Raw genomic sequence first — 15,211 nt, forward strand, 5'->3', positions numbered from 1 at the left:
GTTATAGTTATTGCACAATCTAACTAGGCCTTTATAGTATTGTTTTATGAATGTTTTTTTATGGCATTAAAGGGATAGTTCACTTTTAAATTAAAATTCTGTCATCATTTACTCACCCTCAAGTTGTTTCAAACCTGTATTCATTTATTTCTTCTGCTGAACACAAAGAAAGATATTTTGAAGAATGTCAGTAACCAAACAGTAGTCTGTACCCATTGACTTCCATAGTAGGAAAAAAAAATACTATGTAAGTCAATGGGTACAGACTACTGTTTGGTTACTGACATTCTTCAAAATATCTTTCTGTGTTCAACAGAAGAAATAAATTAATACAGGTTTGAAACAACTTGAGGGTGAGTAAATGATAACAGAATTTTAATTTTAAAGTGAACTATCCTTTTAAGGGTGGTTATTGCTGTTGGATAACAACTGTTTTTAAGTCTGTTTGTTCTTGATTTGATTGTCCTGTATCGTCTGCCTGATGGCAACAGTTCAAACAAGGAGTGGCCGGGATGGAAAGTGTCTCTGATAATGCTCTGAGCTTTTTTGGCACAGCGAGCACTGTGAAGGTCAACCATTGTAGGGAGGGGGCAACCGACTATCTTCTCTGCCGTGTTAATGACCCGTTGGAAAGCCTTTTTCTGGACTACTGTGCAGCTGCTAAACCACACACATAGGCAGTATGTTAAGATAGATTCAATGGAGCACCTGTAAAAGGATAACAGCAGTCTCTGAGTGATGTCGTTTCTTCTGAGGACCCTCAGGAAGTGTAACGAATGTGATTTAGACCTGGGTTATCATGTCCTTGTTTCGCGCTAGGAAAACCAACATATTAACCTTACATGGTTTCAGGGAGGATCGCATGGGTGTAACAATATTCCCCGCGGCACTGAAAACTCTTTCCGGCGGTGTGCTTGTTGCACAAATACACATGTATTTGCGCACGACTTTGGACAGCAGCGGAAAGCTAGACTGATTATCGCGCCACCAGGACAGTGGATTCGCATTGGAGTCGATGCACTCCTCATGCAGATAACGCGTGAACTCATTATCTGCTCGCGCTCTCTTGGGTATGGACGCTGACGCGGAGGTGATCCGTGACTTCAGCAGGTCTCCAAGAGTCCTTTTCTTTGCTGCAGGTGGCAGCTTGGCCTTCGTCTCACACCTCTGACACACTGTCAGCGGTCTCTTCGTCCTCCACTCCCACCATCTCTTCGATGAGTGCGGATTTTGTCTCTGTGTCATTGATATGATCGCCCCTATATCGAGGATCTAAACAACATGCCTTTGCCAAAAGTTTTTGTAAGGCAGCTGGTTCATACTTCCCATGTAGAACACTGCACATTTTGTGCTTTATGTCCGATGTTAAGGTGGTATCCTCGGATGATGGTTTAAGTAAATCTTCTGTCAGGAGTTTCAGGACGGGTTTGACTGAAGACACCATAACGTAGCTCTCGCCAGACAGCAGATCCGTAAACTCAGCCGCGGGTTTCAGTGCTGCGTTCACGGATTCAAGGACAGCGATGTCCTGCCAGCTTGGATTTAGATGTTGATGTCTCCGGTCATCCAAAACTCTTCTGATAGCCGGAATTTGCTCTAAAACCCTTTCGACCATTTTCTGTTTGGTGCCCCATCCCGTAGCGCAGTCCTGAACAGAGTATTGACCGTTAGCTGTCTCGAGAGCTGTCGTCCAATCACACAAGTTTGCGATGCTGTTTGCGAACTATCGTTGGAACGATGGTTTCGGGAAACACCAAACCGTTGAACTATGCTGAAAATGACGGAGCTTGCGACCATAGTTGGCTAACGATGCTTTCGGGAAACGCACCCCGGTGTGTGACACAGGCCCATTGCTCGGGCTGTGCGGTCCTTGACGCTTGCCATTGTAACTGCCAAATGTAAATTGTGACCAAAGCAGTTCAGCCACGTCCAGTTCAACTTTTTGACTGCTGCAACTTCTCATCCAGGGGCCACTCTTAAAATGCGTGCCGGCTCCCGAAATATTGTCGGACGTGTGGTTTCTGAAAAGTAGGTTTTGCCCGGCAACTCGTACTGCTTGTCAAATTTTTAAAGCTTTGACTTGAATGCAGGTTTCTCCACCGTGTTGAATGGAACCATCTCCTGACCTACAGTAACACATAGTAGACACATAACATGTCAAAACTGCTCCAAGGCCCCCAAAACCCCTCAGACCCCAGAGGGTTAATTAATGTTAAAAAATAATAAAAAAGAATAAAAATACAAAAAATATTTGCATACAATAAAGTTATGTTTGTTTACTGTATTTCACTCAGTTTAAAAGATGTAATTACATTTATGATGTTTGTTCATATTTTCAGATTAAAACAATCAATACTATAAAGGCTAAAGATAAGGCTGAATAAGTGCTGGATCAAAAACAGCCATTAAAAGGCCCTGTGACCAACACTGACCATACAACCTAAGTTTTCCCGGAACACACAATGACGCCACTAAACAGTGAACGTTTAAAAAAAAAAAAACTTTATTGAACAGTATAAACAACGATAAATGTCCTGGTACAAAATTAAATGTCTTAATCAGACAACAGACATGCATTATAGCACAAGCAAAATAAAATATAAAGAAATAAAATGAATAAAAAATACAATGATAAGTATGATAATGATAAGAAATAATGAATAAGGAGATAAAAGACTAGGGGTTCTCAGCAAGTTTAAGATCCTCTATTGGTGACGGCACAACTGTAAGAGATCATTCACAAGTTTCTGCACAGCCTTAAAGGGGTGGTTGAGTATGATTTCACTTTTTTTTTACTTTAGTTAGTGTGTAATGTTGCTGTTTGAGCATAAACAACATCTGCAAAGTTACAATGTTCAAAGCAAAGGAAGATATTATATTATATATTCTAGTAGGAACTACACAACATTCCTCCCGGGTTAGTGACATCACCAACCGTAGAATTTACATAAACCCCGCCCCCTACACATGATTTATAGATTATCATGACAGAATATGCTAATCAATTACTAGAAGATAGTTAACTCCACATCAGCTACATAAATTCATCAACTAACCATTCAGAAATGTCCTGTTCTTCTACATGTTGTCACTTCTTCTTGAGTCTCTCCATCATTGTCTGACTCCGGTCTGAACATAAAAGGCTAAAAGTTTTTGAAATTTTCAGTGCATGTGTGTGTGAGTGCAAGCTGTTGTAGCTCCGCCCCCTGTGCCGGGAGGAGCAGCTCATTTGCATTTAAAGGGACATACACAAAAACGGTGTGTTTTTGCTCACCCTCAAAAAGTGACAATTTTAACATAAAAATATCGGTGGGGTATTTTGAGCTAAAACTTCACATGCACACACTGGGGACATAAAATACTTATTTTACATCTTGTGAAAAGGGTATTATACCACCCCTTTAAATACAGCCAAGTGTATTATTCTGCCACGTATATAGGCATTATATGCTGAGTAGGGGTGTGCGATATATAACGTCTGCGATAATATCGTTATTGTTGTTTTAACGATGTGCGATTTGACATTGAGTATAGCCTATCCCTCACACACACGCAGTGAGTGCATGCATACTCTACCAGGGGTCTCCAACACGTCGCTCGCGAGCTACCAGTAGCTCGTGGCCTGATTGGAGGTAGCTCGCTCGACAAGGGGCCTTTCACATATCGCGTCTTTTGCGCGCTCAAATGTAGGCGCGCGCTCATAAATATAATATGTGAGGTTTATCGTTTTATAAAACCTTTTTGTCAAAACTTTATTTGAACTTGTACATGTTAGTAGATAACATGTTGCAAGACACTCTTTTTAAATCTGGCCATCATTTTTAATGTTTATGTAAACAAAAGGTGCATATTGATGCTATTTTTATTTGTTATTTGCTTTTTTTCGACATAAAACTTTGTGAATTGATTTCATTGTGTAGTATTAGTACTTTTTGAACAGGATTCTGTGATAAAAGTGATAATTTTTGTAACTATAATCATGAAATGTTTGTGCCATTTCATGATCAACTATGATAAACTAAAATCAACTATAATTATGTGTTTTTACAGTATAATATGCATAATACAATTATTTTTATAATATCATTTGATTAAATATTTGAAAATGACACAAAAGATGATGCATGCATATAATTAGGTTTTAAAAATGGCTTTACAGGTTAAAATGCCCATATTTGGTAAAAATCAATTGAAACATATTGGAAAAAATAATTTCTGTCACTGCTGTGAACTGACCACCACACAGAGTATGAAGAATATCCAAAACTTTAGGGAGTCGGGTGTCCACGACAGTCCTACACCTGCCAAAGTACCAACACAATAAACTCAGCAAAATATCGTCTAATAATCGTTATCGAGAAAATCCCAGAAAATATAGAGATATCATTTGTCAATATCGCGATATCATTTTTCAATATCGCACACCCCTAATGCTGAGACCAAAAATCATTCAGTTGATCAGTGATATTCTCTCACGGACGACGTTGTTGCCTTTTCCATTACATTGATCTCTGATTCTGACTGATCTAACTCCCGTTGCTCGTGTCTCCTGCTATCCTGATTACTATTAGCAGTTCCATCTTTGGTTTTTTTAAAACAGAAACACCAAAAATATGCTCGACTGTCTTTTTGACATTTTGGCGATATGAACTTATTTATATTAGAATAATTAATCAGGTATATACGCTCTCTCCTAATGTTATGCTATAAAACAATAAGCATTAAGCACCAACCACCAATGATAGTGATTTTGAACTGAAAGCTGATAAAAAATATATTTGTTGAGGGCCAATAGCAAAACATAACCTCTAAGTACATCTGCATTTACCCGGGCTCGCTCTTTCTCTCACGGTGCGTGCACACTGGCACAAAGCGAGCGTTTTTAATACATTTCTATGGAAGCTGAGCTTTACGCTCATGCACGAGAACACAACTGAAAACACGCACTTCATGCCAGTGTGCACTGTCAACACGAAATGCAATTGTTTATGCCGGATCGTTGAGAAACAATGGCGGAACGCAAAAATCCCAAATCTGATCCGACTCAAATAAAGCACTGCCGTTAATCCATTAAACATGATAACCCTCCGACCCTTGAGTGTCTGTGTCCTGGCAATTTCAATTCCCTTACAAAAAGTTTTCATTAGGGGAAAAAATACCTTTATGTAACTTTTTTTACCTAAACCTGCAGTTTATGAATTGACTTATTTTAAAATGGCCTCCTCACAGATCCACTGAAAAGCATCATTACATGGATAATCAGCCAATCCTGGCCCATAATTTAAAGCACAATCTTCAACAGTTCCACCATTTGGCTCTCTAGACGCCCAGAACCTGAAATTAAAGATCAGCATTTGCTTTCTGTGTGATATGATACTGACTGTGAGAATCATTTCTTAGACAATAATCAGTTTAATTCAGTGATTTCTCACCCGGAGTTCAGTGTGCTGCCATCAACCCATTTCCATGTGCCCTGCACATCACGGTCAGTCCCACCAATCCAGACTTTAACATCAGAAGATATTTTCTTTACAAAACCCTGTAAAAATGAAACAATAACACATTTAGATCTTAAAGAGAATTAACTATTTTCTTCCTATAAACTGTCATCCAGTCAGAAAACGAGTTGACTCACTTGTTCTTCTGTGTTGTTTATGATGATCAGATCGGCTCCTCTCTCTGTACAGTATCTTCTGCTCTCAGTCCAGCTCTTCTTCTCAGAGGAAATGAAGTAAAGACTGGAATTATAGTAAATCCATCTGTCTGTAAACACAACCAGTTTAGGTTTAAGCACTTGATTCCCATCACACGGACCTACAAACTTATTTTTAACCGGTTTCACCTAAATAATTAGTAATGTATCCTGTAAAAATGAAAGTTTTTAATATACTTTATGCTTACCCTTTACACGAAGACTTTCTGACAGTTCATTTTTCTCCATGTTTAACTGGTCTCTGTGTTTAATCAGCTCAAGGTTACTTGATGAAAATCCATCCCTCTCTTTTGTCAATTGCATGTTCCTGGTAAGTAGCTCATCTCTCGCTTCTGTGAGGTTGGAGATCTTGGTCAGTAGCAGTAGCTTGGTCTCTTCAGTGTAGTTTGTGCTCTCTGTCTTGATGTGGACAAACAGCACTATGACCGCGGTCAGCAGAACAACACACAGCAGAACCAAACACACGAGAGCTGCTCTGGAGCTTCTGTTCCTCACTGTATCACTCCCTGAACACCACAGATATGAAGATCATTGCTAATTGCTCATGTGACTCAAATGTGTGTGTTATAATGAAATGAATCTCAGTACCTGTGTGTTGAGGTGTTTGTGAGTTCTCTGTTTCTGTCTTGACATCAGAACCGTTTATAGGATCCACATTATCATAGATATTCATCTCTTCTTCATCTTTTCTGTCCATGCCATCTTTCCTGGGAATGTTCATATTGCCATAAGACATATTCAGTCTGCCGGAGTTAGATGTGAGATTATAAGAAGTTGTTTCTTCAAGTGGATTGCATGCTCTGAACTTCTTCTTTTGCTTTCAGCAGACTCAACGCCTGTGGTCAAGATCATGTGATATCCAGTTGGGGGGCTAAAACACACCTCTTTGCTCTTTAAAAAAAAAGTTTTTTTTTCTCAGTAAAAACAATTTATTTGTAGTTAAGTTGTGTTTAGATGTATCTATATGACATTGCCTATATACTTCATTAACATGGACAAAGCCTGTTTTCATACTGAAGTTAATAGATCTACACAGCAACTAGAACTCATAATTAGAGATCAACTGAAATCATTTGGATCTTGACTGTTTTACATTCATTTTGATATCTTTACTTCAACAAGTACTTCTACATATATGTACAAAATTCTCTTTATGGTTGTGAGTTTTAAGTTTGGGAGGAAGAATGGTATTTTTTTACGTGGGAATGGTTGTAACACATAAAACGGGTCACACGTGTGTGCTGGATGCTGGTCCGATATTTTTCCACTCTGGTCTGAAGAGTCACTGAGGTAATTTGTGGCAGCAGGGACACCACAACAAACTTCACATCTGGAAACATTAACTGGTAAGTCAAAGGCAACGTCTAATAGGCTAGGTGAATGTAGCCGTTTTTAACATCTGCAGCACTGCGTCGGTTACTACATTAACCATCATGTTAACGATCAACCTAACAGTATTTGATTTGGTACAATTCATTCATATCGAACATTAAGCAAGCTTACCTGTACGTTTGTGCCAAGGTCTAGAAATGAGTAGACTAATCCAACCATGGACACGAGGTAGGCGAAACAGAACGAGGATCTCGTGATGGTAGAGGAGTTCGAATCCAATGGCATCTGCCACGAGCCCATTCCTGCGAAACACAAGAAAACAACAGAGAACATCGAACAACCCCACACCATCCAGACCAGGTGTTCACAATAACTCCATCACAGACAGAAAACGGGTCACAGAGAGAAGGCAAAAATAGAAATAACATGGCAAGACCATGACACATGCCTCTCTGGAACAAACATCCAACAGGGCTATCAACTTTTGAGTTTAGCTTGGAGTGAGATTTCACAATTTATTTCATAAGCTTGCGATTTGATGTCGGTTGATGCTCGATATCGATTAATTTTGATATATAAATGGGGTACAACAGGGCTAAAGGCGCACTGCTGTAAAAGGTGCATTTGATTTTATTCTCCTCTGAACCAGTAGATGGCACAAAACTTGCTGCATAAGATTTTGGACTGGACTTTAAAAGATTTTAAGATTTTAAATATTTTAAAATACTATATTTATCATACTAGCCCCCGGTTTCACAGACAAGGCTTAAGCCTAGTCCCAGACTAGAATTCATGTTTGAGCTGTTTCAACTGAAAGCAACTTGCACTGGCACATCTTAAAAAATGTCAGTGCCATTGTTTTGTCTCAAGATGCACACCAGTAATGATTTTTTTCTAAGGCATGTAATAAAAGATATGTAAATGTCCTAATTGAACTAAGGCCTAATCCTGGCTTAATCTAAGCCCTGTCTGTGAAACCACCCAGGTGAAAAGGAAATATATTTAAAGTGTGCTTATTTTGATACACTTAATGTATTTTAAGTGTATTGTATTAATTATGTATTAAATGTGTTATTTTGGAACAACTTCAAGTATACTAAATGTACTTTTATGTGTATTTAAGTTCAATTTTAATGTAATAGTAATATATTTTAATATACTTAATTGTGTTAAAATGGAACTATTTTAAGTACATTTAGTGTAATTTAATAGCACTTCTTTAAATTGTATTTTTAATACATTTTAAATGTACTTTCGGAATACAACTTAAATATATTTTTAACATCATATTAATGTGTTCCCAGTATATTTTAAATATAATATCAGGTTATTAATAATGTATTAGTAGAACACTATAAGACCCACTATTAATATATTAAAAATATATTTTTGAACAAAGCCATTCAGTAAGAAAATAATATATTTTAATGTATTAAAAATACAGTTAAATTATAATTCAGTTAAACACAGTAAAAACAATATTTGTATAAAACACACACAAACACTCTTTGAAAGATAGTAAATTTTAATGCACTACATTAGTACAGCAACATATGAAAATTAAACAAATAACATTAACATAAAATGCATTGATCTGCAGAAGTATTAAACAGAAAAAAAAAGAACTTAAAGGATTAGTTCACTTTAAAATGAAAATTCTGTCATCATATACTCACCCTCATGTTGTTTCAAACCTGTATGAATTTCTTTCCTCTGCTGAACACAAAGGAAGATATTTAGAAGAATGTCAGTAACCAGACAGTTAACTGGTCCCATTGACTTCCATAGTAGGAAAAAATATACTATGGAAGTAGTATATCTATCTATCTATCTATCTATCTATCTATCTATCTATCTATCTATCTATCTATCTATCTATCTATCTACAAACTATATCTATCTATCTATCTTTAAACTATATCTATCTATCTATCTATCTATCTATCTTCAAACTATATCTATCTATCTATCTATCTACAAACTATATCTATCTATCTATCTTTAAACTATATCTATCTATCTATCTATCTATCTATCTATCTATCTATCTTCAAACTATATCTATCTATCTATCTATCTACAAACTATATCTATCTATCTATCTTTAAACTATATCTATCTATCTATCTTCAAACTATATCTATCTATATATCTATCTATCTATCTTCAAACTATATCTATCTATCTATCTACAAACTATATCTATCTATCTATCTACAAACTATATCTATCTATCTATCTATCTATCTATCTATCTACAAACTATATCTATCTATCTACAAACTATATCTATCTATCTATCTACAAACTATAACTATCTATCTATCTATCTATCTTCAAACTATATTTACCAGTTAACTGTCTGGTTACTGACATTCTTTAAATATCTTCCTTTGTGTTCAGCAGAGGAAAGAAATTCATACAGGTTTGAAACAACATGAGGGTGAGTATATGATGACAGAATTTTCATTTTAAAGTGAACTATTCCTTTAAGTCAAACAAAGTGAAATACAATAGCTGCAAACAGTCCTTCATCCTTCAAGCGAATTGAAGTGATTGGTCTTGGAGTTTGCCTCATTGTTGCATTTTCTTCTGATCAGTGCTCGCACCTCAGACACTGTCGTGGTCGGAAACGGTTTGATCACAGTATCTATGAAAAGGGGAAAATATTATTATTATTTTTTTAAATATTAACTCCTTAAGTGTCACCGGCCCACCGGTGGGCCCAAATTCATTACATATTTAAAATAGTAATATCCTATACTAAACCTAAACTAATATTGACAAACTATATATCATTTGAAAGCTTACAATCTCTAGTTTTCATATTTGGTGACTGATTTTCAAAATATATTACAGAGGAGCTGTAATTTATCAATTTGCAACAATAATATTTTCATACTCCTAAGGTGTTCAGTCCTTTATTTTGAAATAGTGATGAACATGAAAAATCATGAAAAAAATGGTAGAAACCTCAGTTTGTTTTCATGCCAAGAGTTCAAAAGATAGCATTTGTTCAATTATTTTAGAAAAAAAGGTCTGAAAATGTTTTAGAAATAAAGAAAAACCATATATGGAAATACAGGCGCCCTTATATGGGCAGTAATGTCAACTAGTGAAAAAGTGTGGTACTGCGCCCAAACAAAATCTTACTGAAAGCTCATTTTTTGAGATATCACCATAAAATTTAAAACACAACTTGTTCAGATTTTTGGCTTTGATTTTTGTGCAGTTTTAGAGTCACCAGGGTTTTGAAAAAATATATTTTATATAAAATATGAATAATTAATTTTTATTTTATTTTATTTTCATAAACTCAAACTTCTATAACTTTTTTTCTGTTACACTTTCTTAATTTATTTCACTTCTACAAAAATCTGCCAATTTTCTTCTTTAAAACAAGACCAATCTAACATCCATATTCCAAAGCATTCTTGAGTTACAAACATTTAAGTTCGGAAAGTGCATTTTCATGTACATTCAAAAAAAGGGGGGTGACACTTAAAGGGTTAAAGCAAAATTAACATCTGTTAAAAAAGTCACTGTTCCCTTTCGAAAGGGAACTTGCACTGCGTATCTATAGGCGCCCCTTTTATACTTCTGGGTCGCACTAATAGTGTCATAGGTTGTCGCCAAATTCGTTTGCCGTGATTTTATAGCTTTTTAGACACCGGTTCACATGGAGGGCATTCCCCAAAGCGTCATCGATGCACTGTCTCATTCCCTGCTCTCAGGGAACAGTCGTAACCACGATTTTTTTATATGCCATGTAATGCTTAGTTCATATTTTAACAGAAGACATTCAATATAAAATGTGAATATAATGCAAAAAAGGAGTTAATAAAATATCTACATCAAATAGGACAAACATTAAGTCTTGCTGAACAACAGTGAGGTCTACATGTTATGACACTGTATCACAGCAAAAAACAAACAAACAGACAAGTATAATAATGTATAACAAATGCTAATCTTTATTTTTAGCATTATTATTTGTTTTAGTCAGCCCCCTTTGACTTCGAGAGCAAAAAAAAGTGATGTACAGAAACACATACGTCATGCTAACACGCACTCTCTTCACCTCTTTAAAAAAGATTTAAGGAAATTAGAAGTTGTGCAAAATATTGTATGCCAGGACAACTAGGACAAGTGACTTGCAGCTTTCCCAAAAAGCAATTATATAAACAGATTTGTACATGAATGACTCAAAGCAAGCACAATTACACCTGAAATGGACACGTTGCTAACATTTTCCTACCAAGACTGACCGAATCACCATTCAATAGTCCGGATTCAAAAATCTCCATAACTGAGGTGATATGAGATTAAACCATACTTACTACTAGAGATGCACCGATTACAATTTTATAGGCCGACTCCGATTTTTCACTGAGTTTGACCTGCCGATACCGATTTTAGCCAATTCCAATTTAATTTTCTTCTAAAATTATAATTTTTATCAAGCTCGTATATATAAGTTCAGTAATTTCACTTAAATGACAAATAGGTAATTTTCATTGCCATTTAAGATAAATTACTGAACTTAAATATTCAAGCTTGATAAAAATGATCATTCTAGAAGAAAATTTCAGATGGCACTTAGAGGCTTAAATTGCATCTGAACTCTTAATTTATTTTATTTTTTTATTAAATAAAACACCATATACTTTTACCCAAACTGAATAATTAAAACAGGTTTAAATGGGTTGTCTAGCCTACTCCAGTTCTTGTTAAACACACTAGACATGCAAATTCTGTGCATTTTGGGCATTTTTTTGTGTGAAATCATATTTATTTTGTCCATCAAAAGCGTGTTTTCACTTTAACTGAGCGTGAGCTCCTGCTTTAATTACGCGACGCTCCTGCTTGACGCTCACGCACTCTTTTTCAAACTTTTTAAAGATAATTTACATCATAACAATGAAGCCAAATTCTTCAGGAAATCAGAAATAAATGCACAGCTTCATTTAGCAAATAAAAATTATATTAATATAATGATGTACATATTATAATAACTAATTCATTTGTTTGCAGATGCATTGGACAATGTTTTGTAGTTGTTTTAAGACAGATAAATGTCTCCACATAGATTTTAAACAGATTTATCAAAGACTTTAGACTTTGACAGTGCAGAAGTTGCTAGAATTCAGTGCCAGCATCATGTTACAGCGCTTAACGCAATCACAACCGTTCAACGCCTCTGGAACCAATCAGGACTAGTCACGTGTGTTATGCGCATTGTTCAAATTTAAACAAGAACAACAGCTTTTTGGAAATTAACATTTCTTTGGAAAATGTATATGATGCATTTAAAAAAATATGATGCTGAAATTATTGTGGGAATTTCAGTAGTACAAAATATCATGTAATAGACAACAGCCTTAAGTAGCCTTTTACAACAACAAACAAGTAAAAGTGAAAAAAAAAAAAAAAAATTAAGCTTATTGCAATGCTAATAATAGTTGACAAAGGTTTCTAATACATTATAAGTTGGTATATTGTAAATGTATTTTTTTTTTATATTAGGGACTGTTCGTTATTTATTTAAGGGGCCACCGGAGGAGTTTTGAGAGCAATAGTCAAAAAAGACTTGACCCTCCCTTCGCCAGCAATACATTTTTCTATGACCCTCCAAAATGATTGTGAAAAAAGGCATGACCCTCCCCGATCATTTATTGATTATTACTTCTGTACTGGTTTGCGCTTGGCAAATATGTTCAGATATCTCTATGCCTAGACCTACACCAAACGTTCATTAAAATACTCCTGCACACCCGCCTTTTTCAAACTGGCGCAGCGCTGACTCGCGATAGGTAGAAACTGCATGATTTGATTTGTTAAACATGAGGATTATCCGACTGGCATCGCCGCTCACTCTAACATTAACCTAGATATTTGTTCGCTGTTCTTAGGCGCATAACCAAGTGTGTGTGCGGAGTGTGTAGCGCGCACTGCATGACATGGAGGCGCCGATGCGATCAACAGTGGAAACAACTTAAAATACTCTATTTATGGCCATACAGAAAAGAATAATGCATCAGTCGCAATACTTTTATTTGTGTAAACTCACAATAACAAGAAAACGTTTTGCTTTCGTAAAATAAAATAAAACAATCAGGGTCTTTCATAGTCTCCGTGAACTGTAGCGCGTAAAAAAAAAAAAAAAAAAAGCAGAAACATATCGTAGGCTATATAGCATACTAGCCTCAAATATATGAAAAAAAATATCTATATAAAGCTTGATATGTCCACTTTTAAAAACGAAAAAAAAAAATCAAATCGAAAGCAAATATCATCTGATGTAATCCGTATAAGATGCATTTCTCTTAAAGGCGCACTTTACAACGGAGATGTATGGAGACATGTTTGCAGCGGACACTGATTTAGAAAAAAAGAGTTTATTAATAAACAATTAAAATGCATTGTTATTTTTAAATACATATTTATTATCATTAGCCTGTTTTTGCGGCAAGATTATACATGCGCTTGAGCGCAGAATGGGCTATATCCCTCCATGCAGTATTTAAGCAGAAATTAACGTGCGACTAGTCAAATATTTAGTATATGGCAACAATACATTTACTATATTTGAGATTATTTAATTAGTAAGTATCCAAAAGTATTTTGGAAACTATGATAGGCCTACATTTTTTCATGATTTTTTGATGAATAAAATTTTCAAAAGAAAAGCATTTATTTAAAAACGAAATATTTTGTAACATTAAAAGATAAAAAGGATAAACAATGCAGATTATTTTTTACAGTTTCTTTGATCATATTTACTGAGGGTGCCAATAACTCTTCTGATCATGACTGTATTTATACATTATTTTCTTTGTTGTATGACAGTTATGAGAATGAATAAAACTCACTTTTTTGCTTAAACTGTCCATATTTAATTTTGAATTAAGTAAATACAATGCCAAATTTGCAAAATGCATCATTTTAGTTATGCAATATATACTTTATTTTTTCTTTCGATTTTTGGGGGGAATAAGAGCCTGACATTTCTTTATGATGTTCACCCGTGTGTGCATATGATCTTTGTGTGTGTGTGCGGTTGTGGCCTTTCAGATGAAGGGCCACTGAAGCCCCAGAGCGAGGATGATGATGATGAAGCTGGCCGTGGAAAGAGACGCATCAGATGAAGGGTTGTTCCGGGAGATGGGCGAGTCTTGGAAAGAGACCTTTTCTGGAGTTTTGGATACATCAGCTTCTTTAAGAGCTGGAAAAGAAAGAGAGTGAGAGATCATGAGAGAGAGCAACAACAGTACAGTCACATGTCCGACACGGTGTCTCATTGTTGAGTCAACAGTGTCTTGTCAGGAAGTTAAATAGACAGATATAAATGTGAGAGATTGAGTCTTTAGATTTGGGACACACAGGTTCTAATTTTGAATACTCTTTAAGACAGATAGTATACAAATTAGGTGAATGCAGCATGTATCTTATATTACATGAAAACCTCCCATTACCCAGAATTCCTCTGTGCTGCTGACTTCAGCACTTACCTTGCCTGATCCTGTCAAGGTGAAATGTTTTGTAGCTCTGTAATATCTCTTTCCTTTAGCCTGCAATCACCCTGTCTCTGTCTTCTATGCCCTTTACATTCATCTCTCTCTTTTTATCATTAGTCTTTGTCTCTCTTTTTTACCCTTCTTAAACTCCCTGCAGCTCCACGTTTCCCCCTCTCTATAGAGCTGTTCAGTCATGATTGCAATTTGTAGGCCAGCCCGAAGGCTAATTCGCCACGGGACGCCTAATGCGTTTGTTATTACACAGAACAATAGACAATGAGCAGCCTATCCTTAGTGAGAATAAAAGTGATTGTTCTGGTAGATGAGAAGGCCTTGCGTGTTTTGTGAGGTGTGGATGACGCTGGAGGCTTGTCAACTCTTAAACAATAGAGAATGAGACTCTATGGTCCTCACAGCATACGACTTCCCATACACTCATACGACTGCCCAGAAGAAATTTGCTAATTACTTTCACGTTTTCTGCTCTGATTTTGTGGGAAATTCTGCAGAACAAATGTAAAGATGGCAATGGGTTACACTGTTATCATTAGCTGGAAGCTAACAATAAAGGGCAGGGAATGTGTAGATCTAAAAGTAAGCACCGCTCCACTTTGATGTTTCCAAGCATTATATATATATATATTATATA

General features: G+C 35.9%; 1 protein-coding gene across 1 annotated transcript; it reads right to left on the reverse strand.

Moving 5' to 3' along the window:
* Positions 1-5,196: 5,196 nt before the first annotated feature.
* LOC307002030 (uncharacterized protein) lies at positions 5,197-6,771 on the reverse strand. The gene is made up of 5 exons (XM_079619244.1): positions 6,302-6,771; positions 5,902-6,219; positions 5,636-5,763; positions 5,433-5,539; positions 5,197-5,334 (listed from the first exon to the last, which is right to left on the reverse strand). Exons 1-5 carry the CDS (start codon positions 6,447-6,449, stop codon positions 5,205-5,207), a joined length of 831 nt encoding a protein of 276 aa, XP_079475370.1. The 5' UTR covers positions 6,450-6,771; the 3' UTR covers positions 5,197-5,204.
* Positions 6,772-15,211: the final 8,440 nt, after the last annotated feature.

Source organism: Phoxinus phoxinus, assembly GCF_949152265.1.
Source record: "Phoxinus phoxinus genome assembly, chromosome: 7".
Taxonomy (NCBI): domain Eukaryota; kingdom Metazoa; phylum Chordata; class Actinopteri; order Cypriniformes; family Leuciscidae; genus Phoxinus; species Phoxinus phoxinus.